At 37.6% G+C, this 26707-nt stretch overlaps 2 protein-coding genes across 7 annotated transcripts; one reads left to right on the top strand and one right to left on the bottom strand.

Annotated features, from left to right (window-relative positions):
• Positions 1-15: 15 nt before the first annotated feature.
• pole2 (polymerase (DNA directed), epsilon 2) lies at positions 16-26707 on the bottom strand. Of its 5 annotated transcripts, XM_058398856.1 has the most exons (20): positions 14261-14733; positions 10068-10188; positions 9540-9643; positions 9377-9452; positions 9218-9295; positions 8940-9033; positions 8063-8137; positions 7857-7940; positions 7618-7674; positions 6837-6885; positions 6606-6678; positions 5688-5860; positions 5499-5588; positions 5337-5391; positions 3872-3931; positions 3679-3756; positions 3480-3588; positions 2805-2981; positions 2574-2641; positions 16-2465 (listed from the first exon to the last, which is right to left on the bottom strand). In XM_058398856.1, the coding sequence occupies exons 2-20, from the start codon at positions 10133-10135 to the stop codon at positions 2447-2449; spliced, it is 1587 nt and encodes a 528-aa protein (XP_058254839.1). In that variant the 5' UTR covers positions 10136-10188; positions 14261-14733; the 3' UTR covers positions 16-2446. The 5 variants fall into 5 exon arrangements, with proteins under 5 accessions (XP_058254839.1, XP_058254840.1, XP_058254842.1 ...); XM_058398857.1 differs by lacking the exons at positions 10068-10188; positions 14261-14733 and adding an exon at positions 26415-26707; XM_058398859.1 differs by lacking the exon at positions 10068-10188 and having other exon boundaries at positions 14261-14731.
• On the top strand, positions 10255-19561 carry LOC131359208 (kelch domain-containing protein 1). Of its 2 annotated transcripts, XM_058398862.1 has the most exons (13): positions 10255-10607; positions 11196-11266; positions 11467-11584; positions 11926-12038; positions 13382-13466; positions 13538-13621; positions 13812-13892; positions 15062-15120; positions 15700-15809; positions 17846-17918; positions 18048-18132; positions 18290-18342; positions 18782-19561. In XM_058398862.1, exons 1-13 carry the CDS (start codon positions 10512-10514, stop codon positions 18930-18932), a joined length of 1179 nt encoding a protein of 392 aa, XP_058254845.1. In that variant the 5' UTR covers positions 10255-10511; the 3' UTR covers positions 18933-19561. The 2 variants fall into 2 exon arrangements, with proteins under 2 accessions (XP_058254845.1, XP_058254844.1); XM_058398861.1 differs by having other exon boundaries at positions 10256-11266.

Consider the following 26707-nt stretch of genomic DNA (forward strand, 5'->3'; position numbering starts at 1 on the left):
ATATTTTTTTTTCACTTCACTTAATCTTCTTCTTCACTGACTTTTGCCTTTTTCGCCACACTTTCCTCGCTTTCACTTGCAGGGCGTTTCAATTAAAACCTGTCCAGGGAGGTTTGTTTCTTCCTCCCTTTCAAAATGTTTGGAAAATGATTGAGGAAGTGTCGTTACACAGCGCCAACGCACGACCTGGAGAGATAACCACGTGAACTGACCACTCGCTGGGCGACCGAGTGGCGGGTGGCGTAAGCTCGCTCGCTCGTAACTCAGATCTCGGCTCGTATCTTAAAGCAAAAAAATCGACCGAGCAACGGCTCGTATCTCGAAAAACTCGTAAGTCAAGGTTTCACTGTATAACTATATACATAGGACAATATATACTATATACAGGACAAATAAGAATCGGGTTAATTTAGACCTCGGACTCATGAAACATGAGTTAATATGCGGAATCGGATCATTTAACTGAGTCAGTTGAATCGGTGAGTCAGTCAGGGCCAGTACTAATTACCACAGTCTGAAGCCTTCCCAGACCATTATTTCATCTATTTAATAATATGTCTTAGACATGATATATATGTACTTTGTCACGTTACTGTGTTAAACATATTTAGGGGCAGTGGTGGCTCAAGTGGTTAAAGAGCTGGGTTGTTGATCAAAAAGTTGGGGTTTAAACGTCAGCACCACCAAGCTGCTGCTATTAGGTCCCTGACCCAAACCATCTCTGCCCCAGCGGTGCTGAATCATAGCTGGCCCTGCACCCTGACCCCAACCTTCAAAACTGGAATATATTAAGATAAGAATTCCACTGTGCTGTAATGTATGTATGTGCAGTAATAAAAGCTTCTAATTCTACTTAATTTGTCTGCTACTGCTGAAAGGTTTATCAATAGTCTCCCAGAATATTTCAATTAGCATGGAAGAAATGCCTCCTGAGCTACAAAAACTTTTAGTACTGCTAGATCAGCATATCTTTCAACCCTAATTGAATCTAACAAAAATAACCTAAATTTTTTATTTAATACTATAGCAAAATTAACTACGAACATACCAGAATCACTTAGATCCTTACATTACTCGCACTTTCACTTGCTGTCTAATACAGTGGCAAGAAAAAGTATGTAAACTTGGATGAAGATCAAACCAGCATTATATGAATATATATATACATAAATAAAGTAAGGAACAAAAAATAGTTTTAATAATAGTAATGAACAAAAAATAGTTTTAAAGATTAATCCACAAATTGGTAAAATTCTTCTGGTACATACTGAATATATCATTTAAATATTCATAGTATATACGTTGGAAACCTTAGGCCTTATCAAAAGCTAATCAGGAGTTGGAAATGAGCAAACCTGGCATCCAATTAATGAAACAAGATTGGAGGTATGGGTTAGAGCTACTAAAGCAATAAAATATTTTGAGTTTGCATTCACAAGAAGCATCTTCTAATGTGGACAATGCCTTGCAGGAAAAGAGCTCTCAGAAGTTCTCAAAGAGCTGTCTTTAAGAAAAGCTAAAGACTTTAAGAAATCATAGGAACTGGTTAAAATCTCTGTAAGACATTAAACAGGCATTGGTATCCATGGCTGTGGAATGCCTGAAGATTGCCAGAGACCACCTTAACACTCCAGAACACTACTGGGGAAAAGGTTTTGTGAATTGATAAAACATACTCTTATTTGTAAGCAACCTGGCCCAGTCTTTCAATTATTTTATAATAATTTTATGGCCATGAAAATAAGGACCTTTCATTTTTATTATTAGACGGTCAATTACAGCAAAATAGAAATAGAGACACCCACACTCTTAACAGCAGATAATACACGTATGCATCTGTAAGAAAACAAATTTTGAGGTCACTCAAGAATGTACTGTAACATACATTTCTCTTTGAATAACCATTTATATATCCTAGCTCTCACCACCAAGTGAAATGCAAAGCCAATGGTTATCAGGAACTGTGAACCAGCTCACAGTTGGGGGTCGACTCTGAGGATTTCAATGTTTTGTTTAAGAGTATTACCTCAAGGCGTTTGTATTGTCACACCTTCAAGGCCTGCCCCCTAAAGGCCTTTAAAACTGTAACATATGTTCCTTTTTACTGGACTCAATGACTACAGTACCACCACAGTGTGTTCTGATCTCCAATAAAAAAATAAAACCTGCTGAACCCTGCTTCCGAGTCCCCTGGTCTGCTTCGGTAAATTCACAACACATCCAAGTGGTTTGCATGTAAATTTTACTGTATGCTTTGTGGCAAAAAACAATTTGCAATTATGTTAATTATAGTGGTTTATAGTGCTATAATGAATGCTAACATGTCCATCCAACCAGTCAATGCAATATTTACCAATCTAGTCACAAGCAAATACACTATCAGACATTACATTTATTTTACATTCTATATAAAACAACCTTACATAAATCAGCACATGGTTCAGTATCAAAGTCCTTGCAATTTGCTGCATAAGAAAAACAAATACGAAGAAAACTATTAAGCATTGTGTTCCAAAGAATGAAATAATTGTAATAATTAAAAGTATTATTAAAGAATAATGAAAGTTTGATACCTGTCCTCCACTGTTCTGTTTGATGGATAGTACACCTTGAAAGAGAATTCACTTCTTAGAAAAGAACCCTGCAAAGGTGGAGGATGGTAAATATTTATTGATTTACTGATTTTATTAATCATGATTAAAAAACATCACACCTTTGATTTTTCCAGTGATGCAACAATATTTGCTATTACATCACATTATTATTTTTTAAATTTTTAATCTTAATAAATTTAAACACAATACCGGGTTGATGCAGAGGCAGTCTGAGTTGGAGATACTGAAGGGGTCATATTTATCAGCAATGATAACAACATCAGGAACAGGATAGACACGTAAGGCATAATCATATGCCCAGTAAACTGGACTGACATACAGGGGAAGTGGAGTCAGATGGCCCTGAGATAAGATAGTCTTCACAAACTGCAGGAAAATGGGGCAATAAGATGACAGAAAGCATATGAACAAAAAAGCACATGTACTATACTGATTCATTCTGTTTTGTTCTTTTAAAAATGAAATGTTATAAACATTCAGCTCAAATACAGCGATTAATTAATATGTGTAATTTCACTTAACATAAACAGAAAGAATTAAGTTAGTTGTCAGTGGATTAGTCATTAGGTATGTTAATTTATGTTTGTAAACTATGCTAGCTAACAAAACCTAAGGTTAACTCTAAGAGCCAATTTTAACAACTCTGCAGACATCTTGGTTTGGTATGATAGAGTCTCTTTATAGCTTTTAAGTCTAAAATATGCTTCCTTCTAAAGAAGGAAGTGAATTATGACTTATGCCTCCTCACTGGCAAAATGTAAATGAACAACCACAATTTTTTTTTACATGTTTTTGCCTAAATGTCATTTTGTCATTTAAAGTTTGTTGATATAGATTCTAAGATACTTAGCAGAACAGACTTACATGGTTTGGGATGTCGAGGTTAGAGCTGGGGAGTCTCAAGCAGTTCCTACACATCTTGTTGACCAGGTCTTCTCGGATGACCACTATCTCCTGACTGCAGTACTGTATCCTGGCATAAGAAAGAACCTCTATTTAGCATTGCTGGAAATCAAAATAAACATTCTATCCAACATGTAAAAGACCTGCATGGGCTTGATACCTGCATGGGTTTGTGGTGAAGACAGAAAAAGGGACTCGCTGTCTAAATTCTTCAGTGATGTGTTCAGCCAAGGGAGGCCTTAAAATGAAAATAACAGATACATTTTAGCTAGTTCATTCATTTTCTTTGGAGCAACACTTAAGGTTGCCAGCTAAATTTCTAGTAACAGCATGTTAAAAGTAAAACCCCTTGCCTGGGCAAGATGGCGCTGGGTCCAGGGTCCTCAGGACCAGGAACAAACACAAAGCGACTGCTGTTGTGGCAGAAACAAAATTTCATCACATGAATATCCATGGTATCCATCAGTGGCTGTCGGTCAATAGGGGGAGCTGGGGTGGCACCCCCTTAAAGTTGGCCAGAGAAGAATGCTACTTTAACACATTAAAAATAATTATATATTTTAATAACGAATTAAAATCATTTAGTTCTACTATTCCACTGTTAGTCATATTATCATTTATTTAAAATAAAATGAAAAAAATCAAAACCGTATTTCATTCATGTTTGTGTGGGGCGCTGGACAAACGAGTGTGTACGTAGGTCCGTAAACCTTTGAAAAGCATGTGATTTAAGGCTGATTTCAAATTGTCCTTGGGGCACAGCACGGTCCCCCACTTTTGTTGTTAGCGAATTAATATATTTTTTTTTATATATTTGGCCTCATGTGATTGGACCATTCTTAACGAGTCTCATTACTGCTCAGTAGATTGTCAGTTAATGGAGTGGTACTGATTAATGTGGAAGCAAGTGAAATATCTCAAGATGAACGAAAATTCAGTTATATCTTTACAAAAATACCCTTTCACAGGAGAATTAAGACTTTCCTGAGAAATAGCAAGACACAGGAGAGGCTGAATGCATTAGTCATGCTGTCAATGGAAAAGAGTCTGGTGACTGAGATAAGCGATTTTAAACAGAAGGTCATTGAGAAATTTGCAAGCCAGAAAGAAAGGAGACCAAAACGTCCCTCCCCTTCCTTCCTTCCTTGCTTCAAGCCATGCCAGCTTCTATGGCTATATTCATGGCGAGAGTCAGTTTTTGTTATTCAATATTTAAACTATACAAGATGTTTAATATTAAGTTTTTTAGGAACTTTAAAACCGAAGATGGGTTTACTTGTTTAAAAACTTTTTCAAAAGTGTCAACAGAATAAAACAGTTTCCCATATCTTACAATTTTTTGTTTTGAATGTGCCTTCGCTGGTCAATTGTTGTTGCTGTATTTTAGATAGTAATGCACTTTGACACTTTGTATTCATTTTTTCCAGCATTCATTTTCATGAGGATAGAAAATCTGGTACTTAAATATGTAGGATGAAATACATGGAACACGTCGCTCTTAAATGTATAAATGCATTTGGAATAAATGCAAATTAGCCTGTGGGTGTTTTCTCTTGTTGGATACAGGTAAAAATCTTACTTCCACGATTGACAAAAGACACACAAAGAGAGAAAGTAACCAGCCACACTTTCCTGCTCTGAGCCATTTCCACTTGTTAAACTATACATATAAAACTCTCAAAGGAAATACACAAATAATATAACAAACAGAAATAACAGACAAATGACCCTTGGGTCATTTGTATGTTATTTCTGTTTGTTATATTATTTGAAAATCTGTGGCAAAAAAAGATAGTGAGTGACCAAAGAGCATCTTACCTGTGGTGGATGCTGGGATGCTCACAAATTAAATCAGCCAGCGCTTTCAAAGACTCTGAAACAAAACGTCTATATCAATGGCATCAAGTAAGAATAAATAAATAATTAAAGCGAATGAATGGAGTGAGAAAAGGCGAGTTCCTATGCCTCGGAGCTTCGCACCTTTAAGTGACTTGATCTGACTTTTGCCATATGGGGCAGAGGAGAAGTTCCCACAGAAAATAAAGCAGGTGGGAGGCATTGTTGAATAGCCTGTAACAAACACAAAAGATCTTTAGATTAATATTGAACAAAAATTAATCTAATTTAAAAATTATTGTACAATCAGAAACATTAGAAAAATGATTAAACCTGAAAACATGGTCTGGATCTTCTCCAGGACCTCCACACTGTCTAGCCACAAGTCGGAAATAATAACAAACATAGCATCCACATTCTCCTCTTCAAGCTGCTTCAGCTTGGTGGAGGCTTTCACAGCAATGGTAGATGGACCCCCAAAGAAATTCATATTACCAAAATATGCCCTGAAATAGAAATGTTTAAATGTTTCTATTAAGTGAGAAGTAAGGTATTTGTAAAAAGTGGATCAGAGAAGCATCAGAGAAGAAAAAAAACCAAATATTTAATTAATTGAAAAATAAATAATGTGAACACAAACATTTAACATTCTAACAATATCTGCTCATTCTAATTAATTTATTAACTAGGGCTAATCTAATGAATATTTCCTGTTGCAAAAACAATAAGGTATTTACACTGCAAGTAAGGAACCTAATCAGGAATTTGTTTTATATAAAAGAACTTGCCTGAAATTTATAGACTTACAGATCCACCCCTGTATCTAAGCCCACAAATCATAACGTTCTCCCTCCCCCATAAATCTCAAACTGTTTCATCAAAAACATATCAAGCCCCTTAAATAAAACTTATATAAAATAACTATATAAAAGTTATAAAGTCAAAGGTTTAGTTTGCCACTCACCAAGTAGGAGATTTTGGATGCTTTAAAATTTTTATGAAAGGTTTCTCCACTTTTCGTTTCATTATACCATGAAAATTCTTTATCAGCATGTATAATAACTATCAACGCTTAAGTTATACTTTTTAAAAAAAATACTTTCATTCAAATCTGCGCACTTACATTATTGCACATCATCTGTTGTTGAAAATAAAAACAGATTTCACAAATGACATTTTTGATTTTTCTAACCAATCACTGCAGTCCTAGTTTGCATGTACAGGACAATATGCCCATGGTTATTTGTTCACCTGGTAGTGGAGGAGGGCTCAATTGGTGGAAACCCAAAGGCACTGACATGGAAGACTGAGTCTTCATACCACCCTGTAGGAACCATAAAATAACATGAAAAGTAAATGGATCCAGTTGTCAAACATTCCCTTATTGGTTAGGTATATGTACGATAAGAACTTAAAACTAAATACTTAGTTTAGGACCCTAGAACTAGCTAAACATGTGTGTGTTGACAAGTCAGTGGTCACCTTCAGCCAAGACAAAGCAAGACTCTGTGTACAGCCCACTGTGGAACTGGTGATGAACAGAGTTAAGAAATTAAGTAGAGGTTTTTAATAGAGTTAATGAAAAAACTGGTCAACTGCTTGTAGTATTTGCAAGGCACCTTAGGTTTTAGTGTAAACCTGAAGTTTTTCCACTCATGCAATGTGTTTCATCAGATCATTTAATTAGTGCAAAGCCTGTCTCTTTTCAACTCTACAATCTAAGTAATGCTGGTCTCAAGTGAATAAAGAATGTCATCAAACTGAAAGTAACAATGCCATTGGAGGAACGATATGCATTAAACTGTGACTCTTGCAAACAAGGCTGATGACAAAGGGTTAATCTAAAAATAAAATCTAGCTGACAGGTTTTGCAGAGTAGTCCTTGTACATGGCCTACGGTATATTGGGTGTTACAGGTGAGATGAGGAGAAAAGCAGTCAGGATCACAGCTAAGGCAGCTAAGACAACTTCAAGATGGGTTTTGATGATGAGAGCTTGTCTGTGGACATTGGTGTAATAATGCCATTTTAACACTAGTGCTGGTCAACTAGCTAGTCACCTAGGCAAGGAAATAGCTAGCTCTGAAATATCCAATCAATTCATTAACGATTATCACAAAATGTGCAGTAATGATGGTCTTTGCAGATTATAGGTAAAACCTATACACAGATATTTTCATGGAATTGGTCAGTCCATTCACTATGACTACTTCTACACCAATTAACTTTAATGACCTAAATCAGTAATAGCAGCAAAAGGATATTGCCATGGAAAGGTTCAACTGCACAGAGCCCGTCAAGTCTTCAAGAAAAAACTTCCCCTGAAAGGAAGAACAGAATTAACACATTGGCTCCAAAACAGAGATGACCTGTTGAATTTCTCATAATTCTCTGTTGTATACGACATGATTATTCTATACCTTAGTAAGTATTTTAGATCTAAAGATTTGAAATCAGGCTGTTTTTTTTGTTTCTAGAGACACCATCACTGGAGAACACATACCTCTTTAAGCTGTGTGATCATGCCAAGAACAATAACTTCACCCAGTTTTGTAGTGCTTCCTAAAAGAGCCTCCACAGTCTTTAACTACACATGAAACCATTTACATTGTAAGAAAAAAAAAAAAGAAGTGAATAATATGGATATAAAACATCTTCTAGTGCAGTTTAATCAGTTTTTATCTATTTCAGTCATTGATGTTACTTTACCTGGAATTTATTTCTCCCTTCATCTGCAGCCAAACCAATCACTGGTGGAGTAAAAAGTTCATGTCTATGTATCCGCTAGACATTAGAAACAAATAAAGAGGACTTGGCCATAAATTTAAAAAAGGAATTATATTCAGAAAATGATTTAGTTAAAACCATAGTGAAAAAGGAGCTTGATTAAATGTACCAACTAGGCTTGTGCAATATTGATTTTTCCTTGATCACTATTTTGAAAAAAAAGAAAGGAAAAAAGTAACATCAAAAAATTAACAATTGAATTTTCCAGAACAATTAGCCTAAAAAAGACAGGAAAACAAGCATCTCCACCATGTCAGGTTTAAGGAGAGTACAAGACGGCATAATTATATTATCTGCTCTGCAGTCACAAACTGGGATAATCATGAAAACTCAGCTTGAATCTGCATTTTGAAGCAATCCTGCAGTAATGCAAAGTTCATCTTGATATAATCATTTTAAAATCAGTTTAATAACCTGCACATGGGCAACATTTTCGCTATTGCAATGTTTGCACTGCAATGCCACTATAATTCCACTCTAGTCTGCTTCTCATATCTACAATTATTAAGCCCCACTTCACTACCACACATTTATAACAGCAAAAAAAGAACATGCCAAAAAAAAAAAAAACACATGCAGAAAAAGGGGAGGCCAGGAGACATAAATTCTTAAATAAGCTTGAGTGTTCCCCAAATGTCTTTGAGTGAAACTGGAATGAAATATATAAATGCAACTTTCTCCCTTTTCACGTTCACATAAACAGAAATTAATATGAAAACTTCAATTGTAATTGAGATATTTGTAAATAAGACACTAATTTCAGTTGCAGTTGCTCTCACACTGAAAAAAAGTAACTTACCTGATGTAGGATGATATAGCGTTCCCTAAAGAGCTCAGCCTTGTCTCTAGCTTGGCCACACACACTAGGGACTGAATGGCTGGTCATATTAATACTGTGAGAGAGAAAAAAAATCAGTCAGTATGATACTTTACCATAATTAACATCTTGTTGTGGAAAAAAACAGAATCTATTAACAATAAATTGATGCCTTAATGTAATTACTGAACAATAACAAAATAATAAGTAGTTTAAAAGAAAAATAGGTATGAAAGAAAATAATTTGTGTAGTTGCTTACGGGACAAATTTCTTCCTTTCTGTGCTGTATATAAATTTAGGCACATCAAAAGCTCCAATGATGTTAAAAACGTTGTCTCTAGAAACAAAAGACCAATGTTTGGGTTGATGTACTCAGTGCTGGAGGTAAAAATGCAACAGATGACATCAGAAATCTTACATAGTTTCATCACATGACTGACTGCAATCCTGCACAGCAGTCTCAGCTACGGAGAGCTCAACCATGCTAGAGGACACTGTCAAATGAATAAGCAGTGGTAGGTATTATTAGTTTGTTCACTGATATGTACAGTTAGCTGTGAATTTTATGAGCTGGTTATTACAGGGTTGTTTTTCCACTGCATCCAGGATCCGCTCAATGACATCCTCCAGTTCCACTTCTTCACTAATAGCCTCCAACACCTCCACCAGATATTTGCTTGCTTCACTGCGAACAACATGGGATTTGCCATTCAATGGCTAGTGTACACTATTTTACGTACTTATTTGGTAAAGTTGAAATGCTAAACTGGGTTATTTAGCAGAGAGCCTCCAATGATGTGTGCAGATCATACATTGTGATGTAATTAACGTAACAAATAACAAATGCGGTAGATCGCTAGAAAACAATTCTACATACACCTTACATCAGCTTAATATATCCTAAAATACAAGTGGGTAGTGGATAAACTACATAGATAAAAAGTCGTCCTAACTAAACTCAGATATTATACAATCAGCTTGCTATGTTCTTAGCATTGCACACTGTTTTATAGTAATTTTGCTTCATGTCGAACGCGATAAATTAGCTTTGATTAACTGCGTGACCTTACAAATATAATAGCAGTATACCAGTTAAAATTAAAACATACGGTCGCAACATTAAGCCTCGCATCTTGAAGGCGGCTGTTACTTTTGTTTTTAGTCTCCGTGCATCCATTTTTCATCGGTTGGCGCTAAATTTCAACTTCCGCATCTGTGTTGGCCAACTTCCTGTAATAAAAAAAATCCGTCATAATATGCTTCAAAATAAAATGCCAGTTAACGGTACAAGAGAACCGAGTTTGTTTTATTGAAAATATTGCCGTTATAAAATGCTATTCATATTAATTAAATTTATTTTATTTTATTTACATCCATTTATTTATAACCATAAAGAACAAGACTAAAATAACTCTTATCATTGCTATCTTGTTCTTTCTACCCCTTTCTGCTGGTGTCATCAGTTGCAGTGTAAACATTACCAGTTTCGCAGATTAAAGACAGGGTTTATTTATTTACTTATTTGTTTGTTTAAAAAAAAATCTCCGAAAACAATGGCAGCGTCAAATGTCGAATTTCTGGCGCGAGAAAGAAGCGGACACACGGCCGTGGTTTCAGAAAACACTTTATTTGTGTGGGGAGGTTATGTGGTAAGACAGCTGCCTGTACACAAGCCTAATGCGAATAAATACCCAAATTACGAATACTAATGTTCGCAATTAATAAGTCTTGTTGCTGCCTCTCATTTCATTGAGGGAAGACACTGCAGGTGGAAACGACATTTTTAAATAAATCCCCAAGTTGTGGAAACAAATCAAACCACGTTTTAATCAATACGAAACATCTCTAGTTTATCTGCATTCAAGAAATGTACATGATCATTCTTGCCCCTGACTGAAAGGATATAGCACAAAATGTTGATTTATTTTAACTGCCGTACTGAAAAAAGGCATAAAAAATCTTTATAAGGGTGAATTAACTTGCAAAGACTGCTTCCCAAACAAATACCCCATTACTGTATACTGCACTCCTGTGTTTCGTTAAGACAAAGGCCTCTTCAAAATTCACTTTCAAACTATATCATCTCTCTAGCCTATGTGCAGTCTGCCTGTAATACTTCCACTTCGATGGTATTAACAATTTTATTAGTCGAAAATGTCTTTTTCCCATGGTGTGGATCAATGTTGAATGAGGAAATCGGTAACATACATTTGTTCCAATTTGTCTGTATTTTTAAGTCAGTAGCTGATCTTGAAGTCTTCCTCCCAAACAATGAGATCTGGTTGTATGACCTGGACATCGGGTTATGGTATTATTTATAATATTGTTTATAATATCAAGTTATGATATTATACTTTGAAGCTTTAATATGCCCATAATGTAATGAGTATAATACTTTTAAAATAATTGTTAGGATTAAAATACATACACAGAACAACTGATTATAGACATTTATAGAGTAAACATGGCTTAATGTAAATATATTTTAATGCATTTATTTGTCTACAGGAAAAAGTGTGACATGAGTGGGGATGTTCCTCCATCCATGTCAGGTACCTGTGGTTGCAATCTAAAAGGAATCATGTATATATTTGGTGGTTGCAGTGATGATGGTCAGACCAATGAGGTAATCCTAGTGTCAGTCATCTCTTAGGATTAAACTATAAACACTATGTGGACATCTTACAATCACACCCTTATGTTGGCCTTCCCCAAAATGTTGCACGCAAAAGGCATGCAATTGTCATACAATTTGATATCCCTTCACTGATATTAAGAGATCTAGCTCAACCTGTTCCAGCATAACAAATCTAGCTGTTATTGCTGCAAAAAGGGGGCCATTTTAATGGCCTTGGATTTGGAATGGGATGTTCAAAAAGCACATGTGGGTGTGATACGCAGGTGTCCACAAACTTTTGGCCAAACACTATACCTGTATAGCTCTGAATGATGTGTGATTTGTTCTAGCACTATTCTGTCAATCTCCACAATGGGAAATATGCATGGAAGAAGTTAAGATATTGTGCAGGGTTACAGCCCTCACCCCGTGACAAGCTTTCCTGTTGGGTTCACAAAGGAAGGTAGGAGCACATACTTAATAGGTCTACGTGATATGGCAAAACATGCACTCACAGAGCACTTTATTATGACCACTATACTAACACTGGGTAGAACCTCGCTTTGCTCTCAAAATAGCTTCAGTTGTTCGTGACATGGATTCCATAAGATTTTGGAAACATTCCTTTAAGATTCTGATCCATGTTGCATCACACAGTTTATGCAGATTTTTTCAGTTGCACTTTCTTGCTGCAAATCTTCCATTCCACCGCATCCCAAAGGTGTTGCATTGAATTTTAGTTCCAGTGATTGGGAAGGCCACTAAAGAACATTAAACTCATTGTCATGTTCAACTTCTGTTTTTTGACATGGTGTGTTATCATGCAGGAAGGAAATATTAGAAGATGAGCAAACTGTGACCATGAAGGGAGGCACATGCTCACAATACTCAAATAGGCTTATACATTCAAGTGAAAATTGGTAGTAACAGGCTTGTCAGTGTGTCAGTTAAACACTCCCCACACCAATACACCACCTCCACCAGCCTAAGCCATTGACACAGTGGAGGTTAAGTCCATGGATTCTTGCTGTTGGTGCCAATTTCTGACCATACTATCTGTGTGCTTCATTAGAAATCAAGATTCATCAGACAAGGTTTTTTCAGTCTTTAGCTTTCCAGTTTTGGTTAGCCTGCTGACACAGGTGGAGGTGTGTCAGAACTGTGGAGTGCCCACCAGCTCTTAGCCTGTTCCTGCACTAAAGCTTTGAAGGCCCATTGCTGCTCATGGCACAGGTTAGGAAGTACATGGTGTTGGGTTTGGTGGAGAATGGTGAGGGACTTGACAAACTTGCTGAGTGGGGAGGCTTCTGTTGTGGTGTTTGAGTCTTCCCAGTACCGGTTTTCAGTAGCACTGAAGAACTGCAGTGTGGGCTCATGTTTAGTCAGTCTTGGCTTTTCAACACCATTAGAAAAACTAAAGCACAAATCAGCAGAAGAGGACCGGTCATGGACTTTCATGTCATGGACATTTTGCTCCAGCAAGTCCAGTTCAAGTTCACATTCCATGCCCAAAACACATAGAACAAAGACACAGTACACTGGCAGTTATAAGTCACAGATGAGAATCATCATGCGGTGTATATCAACACACTTCGTCTACATCCACAGCAAATGTTCGACAATGCCTTTACTGCCAAAATCTCATGTTACCACTACATGTGAGAGTACACCTAATATCCACAGAAAACTTAATTTTTTCATGAAAATCATGATAGCATGCCTATCATGCCTACCTAGGTATTCCACATAAGCCCTAACTGTTTCCCAGTGTATCAGTGTCATCTCCATTTGTTGTGTCTTTGACAGGATTATTTACTTTGGTGGATATGGTCATAAGCTTCGCAGTGAAATCCGTAACCATGGCACTTTTGTTGTGGATGAAGCTTCTTGGGTAATTTATCAGCACATTTAATTTATACAAATTAATATTTTGTTGTTAGCACTTCATTTCCTTTGTTCAAGGCTGAAGACATCTTATGGGGTTGGAACAGTGAAGTTCATGTGTTTGACCCAGGATCAAAATGTTGGACAGAACCACAAACATTTGTAAGATATTTATATACTTCTAAATGCTAATAACATTTATATGTATACATTTATTTCATTTTATATATTTCATTCATTTGTTTACAGTGCCCAAGCAATATATTGTAATAGGAGTAATCAATGCTTTCTTAATCTTAGCTATACATCGGCAGTCAATTTAAACCTGACTAATGATTCTTACTTGATGTAGGGGCATGCTCCTGCCCCGAGGGCTGCCCATGCCAGTGCCACCATAGGTAATAAAGGGTATGTCTGTGGCGGACGTATAATGGTATGTCCCCTTACAGTTACAGTTTCATATTAAACAATTTTTTTTTTCTCCTTGAATACCTATATATCGACCTATATATGCTATATATATATATATATATATATATACACACACAGTAATACCTTGACTTACGAGTTTAATTCGTTCTGTGACCGAGCTCGTAACTCAATTTGCTCGTATATCAAATCAAATTTCTCCATTAAAATGCTATTAATCCGTTCCAGCCCCCCAAAACCACTTTTTTTTGTTACGTGTTTTTTTAAATAAGAAAAATGTACTTTATAAATAACAAGTAATGTATAAAACAATAATAATACATAATAAAAGAGAATGTAAAGAAATAAACTGGTTTTATTAAGTGTATTTACCTTGAAGATCAGACGAAGATGCTGGCGGAGGTGGGAGGAGACTGGTGGAGGAGACTGGTGGAGGAGGTTGGCGGAGTTTTTCATTTCGTGCTCTATCGCTTAACTTAACTTCCTCGCTACACACTTAATGCTACAATTAATTGCTAAATTTAACTTGCACACTATGCTACACTTTATCGCTAAACGTAATTGCTACTTTTTATTTTTTTATATATTTTTTTTCACTTAATCTTCTTCTTCACTGACTTTTGCCTTTTTCGCCACACTTTCCTCGCTTTCACTTGCAGGGCGTTTCAATTAAAACCTGTCCAGGGAGGTTTGTTTCTTCCTCCCTTTCAAAATGTTTGGAAAATGATTGAGGAAGTGTCGTTACACAGCGCCAACGCACGACCTGGAGAGATAACCACGTGAACTGACCACTCGCTGGGCGACCGAGTGGCGGGTGGCGTAAGCTCGCTCGCTCGTAACTCAGATCTCGGCTCGTATCTTAAAGCAAAAAAATCGACCGAGCAACGGCTCGTATCTCGGAAAACTCGTAAGTCAAGGTTTCACTGTATAACTATATAACTATATATATATATATTATATATATATATATATATATATATATATATATATATATATATATATATATATATATATATATATATATATATATATATATATATATATATATATTTCTCTCTAGTTCTTCTAAATTTTATTTAATTTATTTACTACTTTATGAGGACTCAAAAAAAATAAGGAAAGATGCTAAACTTATGTTTTTTTACAGAATGTTATGAATTTTCATTTTGACAGGAGACAAGAAAATGTGACCTTCATTGTCTGGATTTAAATACATGGATGTGGTCTGAAATGTAAGAAATCATACAACCTTCATGTAGGAATGTAAGAAATTGTTATTTGAAATCTTCACAGACTTCTATAGCTGTGATTTCTATAACTATGATTCCTTGCTATGTCCTGTTGTCTGTATTATGACCATCTGTTATAATGATATGCACTATATGGCCAAAAGTATGTGGAAACCAGACCATCACACCCATATGTGCTTGCTGAGTGTCCCATTCCAAAACCATAGGCACTAATAATTGGTTCCCCTTTTCTGCTATAACAGCCTTCACTCTTCTGGGATAACTATAAACAAGATTTTGGAAGTTGTCTGTGGACATTTGCTCATTCAGCCACAACTGAGCTCAGCTGACATCAGATAAGAAGTCCTGGCATGCAGTCAGTGTTGCAATTCTTCTCCAAGGTTTTTAGTGGAGTCAAGGTCAGGGCTTTGTGCTGGCCACTTGTACATCCACTCCAACCTTGCTTTGTGCACTATGCTTTAGCATACAAATACATCTTGGGAAGGGTCCACATACAGGTGTGATGTTCCATGTAGTTTTGGCCATATATTGTACTTTCTTTTGTTTTTCCCATTGTTTTAGTGTTCCAACCAGCACACTTCCTTTGGGCCGTTCATGGCATACTCTAAATGCAGTTTCAGACACAACACTCTTTCTCTTTGGTGGACTTAGCGTGGATTGCAGACCCATGAGTGAGTTGGCCCTCTAATATGTCATCACTAGTTCAGTTCTATCCTACTTCACTGTTGTTACCAGTATGCACACTTCAACCAAATTTATGTCAGAGCACATAATTGATTAATAGGAGCAAACAATTAACAATAATCAGCTGAAATGATCAGATAGTTAATGCAATGTTAGTAATGCAACCTTCAACTATTGTATGTATACTAGATAATATAATACAGTAAAATAATAATTTAATCAATTAAATCATTTTAATCATTATTAATAATTTAATTTATAGTAAAGTATCTTGACTATATTAAAATACATAAAAATGTACTTATTCAGTAGATGAGTTGTGAATATCCTTGTATATGGCTATCCTAGTAGTTCCAGAATCTATCTGCCATATATTGTCATGTCACCCGTTTTAGAATTTATATCCATATATTCTGGTCAGGAAATGTAAGTGTAACTGTTTATTGTTTTGATCTAGGCACCAAAATTAAGTTTGTTTAAATATTCAGTTTTCAAGGGTTTGAGGTTGTTTATACTCTTTTTGGATCTAGATGAACATTTTTATTCTTTTACCACTGATCATAGAAGGACATGATATCAGACAATATCAAGCATTTATAATTAATACAATTAAAGCAATTTATGTCTTCTACCAGTTGTCTTCTACAAATTTAGATATAGATAGAAAGAGGGTTAAAAAGGCAAAATAAAAACAAATAAATAAATCTCAACAAAATAAAAGTGTGTGATGGTGGGGAGGGGGCAATAAGGGAGAAAACACTGCAGAGAGAGAAATGGCATTAATCTACTGTATATTTTTCACAATTTCCTCTAATGGAGTATCTTTTTTTTTTTTTTAATTGACAGTGTCTTTAAGCAATACATTTGGTGGTCTGTAGGATTTCTAAAAGACACAACAGTTGTGCATTTAAGATCTAAAGGCCAGATTATTCAATTGCTTTGTGCTGATGTACCGAGCTAAATCCAGTGGCATAGAAAACACGTGGCTTACATATTGGGCACATATTAAGCTTTTCCTTTCTGTTGCACCCATCACCACAATTTTACCATTGCAATACCATTTACATAATTCTTATAATTCTTATAAGCAAGTATTTATCTACAGGGAGATGCTAATTATAAATGTTAGGTACTAAAGATTTAAAAGTAACATGTCCTTCCTTAGCTTCTTTTCTGTTAAAAGTAGAAACCATGGAAACAGACAAGGTACTTATTTGAAAATATCAAAATACTGTATAGTATTTTCATATATTCAAGTACCTTGTCTATATATTATTAGAAGATTAATAAAATCTACAAATTCACAAAAAGTTTCATTTTTATAGAGATCTTGGCAGGCCTTAACACTTTATCCTGCCATTGTATAGAAGTAGGCTAGTAGAAGTAGAAAGTAAGTACTTTATCCTGCCAGTGCACAGGAATAGTATAGTTGAAGTAGGAAGTAAGATGTGGAAATAAACGGTTATTAACTATTGGGATTAAAAATATAAGCTGATGTAAACTTAAAATGAGCTCTAAATTGGAGCTACTGGAGAACTCAAACCATCTCCCAACTCCCCAGTTATTATGTCTACAACTTTAACCTGCCACTGCTCTCTAACTTAACACACAATATCCAAACAGTCTAAATAATAGTGCAGCCCCACCACAATTTCTCATGTTTGCTCCACAGTCTTGGGTTTGATCTCGTTTGCATTTAGAGCCATTTTGAACAGATATTGTAATAACCTACAACATAGGTAACCTACCCATAAAGTACCCAGAAATAACACTGCTTTTAAAAGTAAAGGTCCATAAATATACGGAATAATTATATTATACTAACTACTACCCCATAGTAAACCAAGCTGGGCCTCCACCTTATTTTAACATTGGTTTGTTTTTTTTGTTTTTTTAGGTATTATTGTATTATTAGTATTTAGTAATAATGTTTATTTACAACTCAGACGTTTAGGAAAATATTATGGATAGTTAGCCAAATAGATTACAGTGTTTGTACAAAATAATCCACACTTCTTTGTAGGTGATGGTTGGTTGTTTGATCTGAAGACAAATGAATGGGCAGAAATTAAGCATCCAAACATGGATAAACCACGGTAGGAAAAACTGACTGTTGAAATTAGCTCCTACAACTACATTTCATTTCCCATTTGCAAAGTATTGCTACAAAGTCTTATTGCTATTCTTGCTTCAGGAACAATTCTTTTATGTTTTTTTGTATTTAGGCTGTGGCACACTGCTTGTGTGGGAGGGAACTCGGATGTTATTGTTTTTGGTGGAAGCCATGATTATATCCTTTTAGTGGACTCTGTAAGTGCATCACCTGATATAGCATATATTTCAACATTATTTAATATTCATGCTCCTAAATGTGTAAAAGACAAGGCTTGAAATCCCAAATCAGCATCATATTTGCTGTTAGATCTGACTAGTGAAAGAATTTTATACATTTGAACTTTCTCTGTAGGGTCATTGCAATGACATTCTTGTGTTCCAAACCCAGCCTTACTCACTAATACGGTAAGAAATTTTATGCCCTGATAATGTTGAAGTTAGCTTTGAGAAAGATTAAATACTTTATATTTTATAATATGGCATTAAATATTTTCACTGCTAACTTAAATAATGGAGTACTGTACTGTAATTTGTGCTTTAATACTATATGTAGTGTACAAGCTCATTACCAAGTAATGAGCAAGGCTTTGATTTAATTTTATTTACAATTTATAAAGTTTTTGTCTTTTCCTTGCACAGAGTTGCTGAGATTGGCCCTGAATCATTCTTAAGATAAGATTCCAAGTTAGAAATTTTCAAGCTAAATTAGGAACTCTCTGAAAAGCTTTAAGAATATGGGCCCTGATGTTAAAGCTAATGTGACTGTTGCTTTATTTAAAATGTTGTGTGTTACATGTGACTAATTAAATGTAACTAAAAATGTAATGGTCTTATGTTGTTACAGGTTATGTGAGGACTTTATTGCAAGCAGTGCCAAAATGTTTCAGACCCAGCTTGCAGGTTTACCACCCAAATTAATATACAGTATGCAGAAGAGAATAACCTTTTTCAGATCAACAAAAAAATCACAGAAAGCCATCAAAACACTGGAGTGATTTTTTTCTGGAAACAGGAGAAATTGTGTGATGTCACTGTATTTGCATTTGAAGTATTTTTCAATTATTTGTAATAACATTGTGTTTGAGTTGATATTTGGACAATTTAAATTCTCTTTTGAGGAAGTTTAACATATTGAGCACTACTTTATTGCACTGTGCTGTTTATCACAAGGATAGGAAAATGAAATTACAAAGGGCTATTTTTAGCTGATATGATCATGTAATACACCATTAACAATGTCTGTATGACATTCTTATTTTGTGTGAAATTTACCTGATACAGGAGAACATATAGGGCAAATTAAGAAAAAATTGATTACTTACTTGCTTGGTTCAAACCAGTACATTTTGCATTAGTGTAACTTAAATGTTAATTAAATTGTTATATATGTGAGTAAGTTATTGACTTACTGACAGAGAGGGCAAGGTATCCTCTGTTCTCTGTACACTGTCTCTTTTTTACATAGCATTAAATGGGCCTTTATGATATTCTAGAAAAGAATGAAGGCTATGTATTTGTTGGGAGGTCAAAGGGTCAGTCAGTATAGTAATGTAAATCTATACATGTCCTTTTTTTATTGGATGCTCATTGCTCAGAATTAACCAATCACATTCAAACTCATGTTTACAAATAATTATTATACACCCATCATCAATGAAGTGATCTGTTCTATAGTTCTATTCTTTATATCTATTTTTTTATCCAACTCTTGAAGCCCTGGTCTGCAGAGAGCTTACAAAGTATGTATGGGATTTCATTTTGTGCACTGAGCATTCCAATTCATCCCTATTCTTGAAGGTTGAGTTCAGGGCTTTGTGCATGCACTCTGTGCACAGGGGCATGGTCATGATGAAATATGTTTATGCCATTTAGTTCTAGTTTAGGGAAATTGGAATGCAACAGAATCCCAAGATATTTTAGAGAATTGTGAGATTCCAACTTCTTTGGGCGTGATGAGTCCAAAATAAATTTGATCATACAAAATGTAGATGTTTAAAACCTCATTTGGTTTGTAAAGTGTTGTGTAGACTGTGAAATGTGTCAGGTGGTATTGCTTACATATGTTATGGGTGGAAGGGGGGACATTATCACATCACCACAGAAAGTGCTGGCAAGTGATAAACAAAAGCATGTGACGGGACAACAGATAAAGAGCGATGTTACTTCGTATGTGCATCATTTGTTCTCTAACTTTTTTTAGATATTTAATTTTTTTTATACAGCGGAAGCACTATCAGTCATGGGAGTTGCACACAACAGCAGGACAAGCTCACATCACTGTCAGTGCTGTGGATGTATATGCATGCCAACCTCCACAAAAATTTTAATATACATTAAAGTAGATGGCAAATACAAAGCTATGTGTTTACACACAAAAACCCACATTTACGCAGTTTATTTAATTAAGATGTCTTTTGGTATACTCACTCAAGTACATTGCTCACAAGCAATGTTATGGGAGGTGGCTTTCCGAAGTTGGACCACCTCAGGGTAACAAGTGGCATAGTTAATGTGTACTTGTGACCCCAGGCTGACCTCGGCAGTGGTCCAACGAGATCCATGCCGATTCACTAATGATGGGGATCGGAATGAGCAGCGTTGGAGCCAGCTTTATTGTCTCCCCCTCAGTTGAGGTCTGGGTGACCTTACCAAGCCATGTCACCATACCCAATTCCTGGATATGGTGCCACTGGCCAGTCTTGACCCAGGAGCAGCAGGACGGGGAGGTCAGGGATTAACCCGACAAGCAGTGACCATTCGCTTCCCTGGTTCCAGTTCCTTACATTTCTTCTGGATGAAGCCACAATTTAGCAATCCTCATGAAAGTGTCCATTTGAGCCCAGGGCTTAATCCCAGGCCAGTAGATCCAGCGGTGGTAGTCTGCCGCTGTGCTGAGGGAGGGGCGAGCGTGCATAGCGCCCAATTATAAGCAAAATTCTGCAATAGTTGTGTCTGGGCAGAGGATGGATCAGCTATCAGATGGATCTTGATAGCGAAATGGTAAGCAAAAGTGATTTATAATTGAATGATAAATTTTGCATAACAAAAACTGAATGATGTCAGGTGTGTGTATGATAGAAACAGCCCCTGCAGGGTTTGTGTATGATTGAAAGTCCTGTAAAAGACATTGTTCTGAAATGAGCAGAGTTAAGTAGCAGGTGAGAGAAAATACAAAAAACAAACAAAAAAAAGAGTAACGTAGAAAAACTCTGGATCAGTGTGATAATGAAAGGAATCTATGAAGAGAAATAGAGAAAATAAGTGACATGAGAAAAGTAAGAGACATAAAATAAGAGACAAGGAAAATGTAAAATAAAAACCCGGGTCCATCTAATAGTGACAGAGAAAAAGGGCCCTTGTAAATAAGTGGTGTTTGACATTGTTATGGCACATCTGAAATGTTGATAGTGTGTAGTTTCTGTTATAAATTGAGTTTGTGTTTGTGGATATTCATCTCTGCTATACTTCTGCTTGTTAACTGAAATTTGAGTTTGTGTGGTGCTTGTTTCTGTTATTGTGCTGCATTTGAAAACACTGGGCTGAGGTTATGTAGAAATTGTTTTTGATGTGTATTTTTGTAAATATAGAATTGTGGTGATGTGAAGAATTTGAAAGTGTCGTTACAATGGCAAAGATCTGAAATAAATGTTTGTGTGCTGCTGGATAAAGTTAAATTTAAAGGGGTAATTTAAGCAGTGTTGATAAACAAAAAAAAACAACTTTTAGAGATGAGCAGGTAGAAAACACCTACAAGCCAGTTTCTCAATCACTGGGCAGTAGATACAAATGACATGAGATGAATTAATAAGACTAAAGTAATCCCCCATTTATTACATTACATTCCAAAATCACCTGCTATAGACAAAAATCTGCGATACACATTATTTAAGCCATAAATTACCCTCCCACGCTCTTTAAACACACAGAAAACATTTGCAAGCATATAGCGAGATGGAATTTGGGTAAATTCGTAGAAATCTCACATTTATAGTGAGTACTGTATGAATGTGTGTATGTTCCTTGCCAGAAGCCTTAGAAGGTGCAGAGCATTTGGGCGACATAATATGGCTTGCAGAAAAACCGTAAAAATACAGCGTATAGACAGTGACACGCGAAGAACTGGGATGCTGGAGAATTCTGCTTCCCTTTCCCCAACTGCACACATAGCCAGAAGCCATTAAATGAATGGGGAATTCCGATTGGCCAGACTCATTCCTCCAGCCGTACTGTATTTTGATTTTCTAAATACCGCTACTTGTTCTTTGTCTCTTGAGTAAATTAGTTTTAGTTAAGATGATGGCATCTAAGAGATCGGAAATCAGGCCATGATGCGTGATAGGTTTGCCTGACGATGTTAGAAACCCTCTGTGTTTCCAAAATGTGCCAAAATCATGTACTACTCCAAATGCATACATGCTATCTGTGAAGATGTTTACCGTTTTATCCTGTGCCAATTTGCATCCTTCAGTGAGAGCTATCAGCTCTCAGTGATATCAGTCTGAGCGGACAAGTGTGATGGGAGTGGTCACGCCTGTAATGTGTCATGTTGAGTTACTACTGCATAACCCATGCAGTTCTGGCCTGTGTCTGGGTGTCTGGATGCTGATCCATCAACAAACAGTTCAAAGTCTGGATTTTGCAAAGGTGTTTCCTCCAGGTGTTCTACTGCACAGCGGTATTCATCCCAAAACAACCTTTTTAGTAGCAACAATTCTGGCTTGTCTAACTTTCTAAACCATTCTTTCTCATACTTGTGATCAGGTCCCTCTATATGTAAGGGCACAATACAATATAAATCTTCTAGACACATATACTTTGTCTTTACCATGTTAGTTAGTGGTTGAGCTTTTTCAGTGAGCTTCTGGTTTACTGCATTCACTGCGGAGACGATCAGTTTCCATTCATATACATAATTCAGGAGTCTGGGATCATACAGTATATAACACATTGAAATTCACAAGGATCATTGAGTTTAACAGCCAAGCCTTCATGTCCACTTATCAGTGTAATGCTAGAGATTACAAATGAGAATTTGAAAGAGAACCACTTCAGTGGCACAGAGAACTGCTCTGTGACTGAGATCCTGGATGCTCCTATTGAATGCAGGAACCTTCCACTCATTTTTGGTGGTTTAAGAAACTCATCTGCTTTAATTACTGACCTCCCTGCACCTGAATCTACTAGAAACATCATAGGTGACTCATTTACACTGTAAGAGTTGCCATTTTACTATTGTAACAGCACGCTCAGATCCAGAACACCAGACAGAGCCCTCACCCGAGTATTGACTCACATGAACTCACTTCCAGGTCTGCTTGGGCATTTAAGCAGCGTTCACCTTTTGTTAGATGCGAAGCATTGTTTTCTCTACACGTGCCAAGCCTTTGTTATACCTCAGTCTTGAGCCTGCATCTCTGAGGAGGAACGCCACTGCCGCACACTACAGCAGCTATGCTTCTACTGCGGGAAGCCAGGCCATTGAGTGTCCCACTGCCCAGAGAAACCTACTACTTCTCAGGTAGAGAAAACTAAAATGGTGTCCAAAATTACACTCCCTGCTCTCATTCTTCACACTAATGTTCCTGATCAACAGTAACCTGGTGCGAGAACTCAACCTACCCACCATCCCATGCACTCCACCTCTACGAGTAACCGCTATCAATGATCAGCCCATCGGAAAGGGAATTCTCACTCATCAAACAGCAGAAACTGGCTTTTTTCATCATCCCTTCACCATCCAACGCCATCGTCCTAGGCCTCCCATGGTTGCAGCTACATGATCCGTGTATTTCGTCGAAAGAGGGAGAGTTAAAAAGCTGGTCTGAGTTTTGCTTGAGAAACTGTTTTTTCGATCGCACGCCACACCCATGCCTCTCTACCTCTATTGAAAGCCCTGAATCCTCATCCACTATGTCGCTCCCAAGTGAATACAGTGATCTGCAGGAGATTTTCAGCAAGGAGAAGGCCACTAAGCTGCCGCCACACAGGCCTTGGGACTGCGCCATCAACCTCCTCCCTAACACCATGCCCCCCAAGAGTTGTATCTACCCACTCTCACTTCCCGGAGAAAAAGGCAATGGATGACTATATTGAAGAAGCCCTGGCAGCAGGGTACATCCGCCCATCGACATCTCCCGCTGCAGCAGGGTTTTTCTTTGTGGAAAAGAGGGTTGGAGGCCTTTGACCTTGCATAGATTATTGTGGTTTTTACTCCATCAACGTCCCATACCCCTATCCACTTCCACTAGTCCCTGCCGCTCTTGAACAGTTACAGGTATTCACCAATCTTGACTTCCACAGTGCTTATAACCTGATCAGGATAAGAGAGGACAATGAGTGGAAAACTGCATTCCATACTACGCACGGACATTATGAGTATCTGGTCATGCCTTATGGACTTACCAATGCCCCAGCTGTTTTTCAATCCCTCATCAATGAAGTTTTCAGAGATATGCTTCACAAGTACGTCATTGCATATATAGATGATATATTGATTTACTCTACCGATCTCGCTAAGCACGTCAGACATGTTCGATTCGTCCTCAACCACCTCGCTGAACACAACCTTTACGTCAAGCTCAAGAAATGTGAGTTTAATTGTACATTTATAACCTTCCTGAGATATGTGCTCTCGCAAGAAGGAGTGGAGATGGATCAGTCTAACCTGGCCCGAACCCACTAGCATTAAAGAGCTACAATGCTTCCTGGGTTTCGCTAATTTCTACGGCCGCTTTATCTGCCATTACAGTACCATTGCCAGCCCGCTCACCTCCTTACTGAAGGGCAAACCTAAGAGATTAACATGGACAGTCCAAGCCAGAGCAACTTTCAAAAAACTAAAACAGAGTTTTACCTTGGCTCCCATACTCACCCAGATCCCAATCTGCCATTCATCATGGAAGTGGACGCCTCCAACACCGGGTATTGGGGCGGTGCTTTCTCAACGCCAGCCAGAGTCTGGAAGGTTACACCCCTGTGCATACTTTTCCCGTAAAATCACACCAACTGAGAGTTATTACGATGTGGGAAATCGAGAACTACTCTCCATGAAGGCCACCCTGGAGGAGTGGAGACACTGGTTGGAGGGGTCCCACCATCCTTTCATAGTGATAACCGATCATCGAAATCTTGCATACCTACGAGAAGCCAAGCGCCTTAATCCACAATAAGCTAGATGGGCCCTGTTTTTTACCTGATTCAAGTTTTCTGTCACGTATCGACCTGGCTCCAAGAACGGGAAGGCTGATGCCCTATCCAGGATCCATGAAGTCCATGAACCACCAACACACCCTGAAACCATTCTTCCGCCTTCAGTCATAGTAGCTCCTGTACAATGGAGCCTCCTGGAGGAAATAGAACGGGCGCACGCCACTGAAGATCCGCCTCCAGCCTGTCCACCATCCAAGCTGTTCGTGCCCTCCACACTACGTCAAAGTAGTGCAGTGGACCCATGAAAGCCTGAGTTCAGGACATTCGGGCATCCACCACACCTCCCAGCTCTTACATCAAAGATTCTGGTGGGCTTCACTCCACGCTGACGTGGAGAGATGTCAAATCTTTCTCCACTCATGCTCAATCTTGAATAAGCCACCGGCTCCCTGAAGGCCTGCTAGAACCGCTACCCAATTCTACGGCGGCCATGGTCTCACCTCTAAACCAAGAGTTGGGGAGGTTCCTGAGGTCATACTGTTGGAGAGAGCAACATCATTGGAGTGAGTTCCTTCCCTGGGCTGAGAATGCGCAGAACTCACTAACCCACTCATCCACAGGATTAACCCCATTCCAGTGTGTTCTTGGCTATCAACCTCCTTTGTTCCCCTGGTCTGGAGAGCCCTCTGATGTTCCCACGGTGGAGGACTGGTCCAGGCAGAGTCAAGAGGTCTGGGAGCGAGCCCATGTGTGCCTCCAAAGGGCAATCCGCAGACAGGAGATACAAGCTAACCGCCATCAGCATCCACACCCTTCCTACCGGATAGGCCAGAAGGTCTAGCTCCTCCCCTGGACATTGACGAGTCCCTTGCTTACCGGGTCCTAGTCTGCTTGGGCATTTAAGCAGCACTCACCTTTTGTTAGACACGAAGCATCGTTTTCTCTACATGTGCCGAACCCTTGTTATACCTCAGTCTTGATATTATGGCGTTTGATCCTTGCCTGTTATATTCTGACCATGACTTTCAGTTTTGGTTTTCTAGTGTTTGTTTTCCGGTTTGTGACTTCTGCCTCGTCCTACGGTTTCGATTTCTGCCTGATTGGATTTAGAAATAAAGATCTGCACATGAATTCTAACACTCCTGTTCCTGACGAGTCCTTACAACTATAAACCTTAGCAGAATATGTAGCATATATGCCTTCATGAAAATACTTGCATTCTAAGAAATGAAATTGCTCAATTGACCTTTCTATGTCAGAGAAAGTGTCAGAATCATGTGTTAGCTTAAGCGTGTCTTCATTGCAAAGCACAGTAAATTGTGACTCACCCAACCCTTCTGGCCCGCTCCACTCTCCCCCGCCACTCCATCAATCTCCTCCTGTAGAGCTATCAGTTTGCTGTGCGTTCTGGGGACAGTCTCTCAACCAGTGATCCGTTTTCTCCGCAGTTAAAACATCCATCATTTCTGCCTCTGCCTCCTCTTTCAGGCCATTCCATTCTGTGTAGAGTGAGTAACAGTGTTAGTAATATCAGTCTGACAGGCTTTCTTGGTAGTGGATGGAACTTGGACAGAAGCATCAATCCTAGAACTGTTTGATGTAAACAAGCTGGAAAAGTCCT

Source organism: Hemibagrus wyckioides, linkage group LG09 (assembly GCF_019097595.1).
Source record: "Hemibagrus wyckioides isolate EC202008001 linkage group LG09, SWU_Hwy_1.0, whole genome shotgun sequence".
Taxonomy (NCBI): Eukaryota; Metazoa; Chordata; class Actinopteri; order Siluriformes; family Bagridae; genus Hemibagrus; species Hemibagrus wyckioides.

What these genes read in the sequence shown, in the direction of transcription:
- pole2 (XM_058398856.1), bottom strand. Translation starts at nt 10,135, where the DNA reads ATGGATGCACGGAGACTAAAAACAAAAGTAACAGCCGCCTTCAAGATG. An exon ending in GCTATATCATCCTACATCAG is followed by an intron (nt 8,138 to 8,939) that starts GTAAGTTACTTT and finishes TCTAATGTCTAG; the next exon opens with CGGATACATAGACATGAACT. An exon ending in TTGCTTTGTCTTGGCTGAAG is followed by an intron (nt 6,679 to 6,836) that starts GTGACCACTGAC and finishes TGGTTCCTACAG; the next exon opens with GGTGGTATGAAGACTCAGTC.
- LOC131359208 (XM_058398861.1), top strand. Translation starts at nt 11,085, where the DNA reads ATGGTATTAACAATTTTATTAGTCGAAAATGTCTTTTTCCCATGGTGT. An exon ending in ATGATGGTCAGACCAATGAG is followed by an intron (nt 11,585 to 11,925) that starts GTAATCCTAGTG and finishes GATTTGTTCTAG; the next exon opens with CACTATTCTGTCAATCTCCA. An exon ending in TTGTGGATGAAGCTTCTTGG is followed by an intron (nt 13,467 to 13,537) that starts GTAATTTATCAG and finishes CCTTTGTTCAAG; the next exon opens with GCTGAAGACATCTTATGGGG.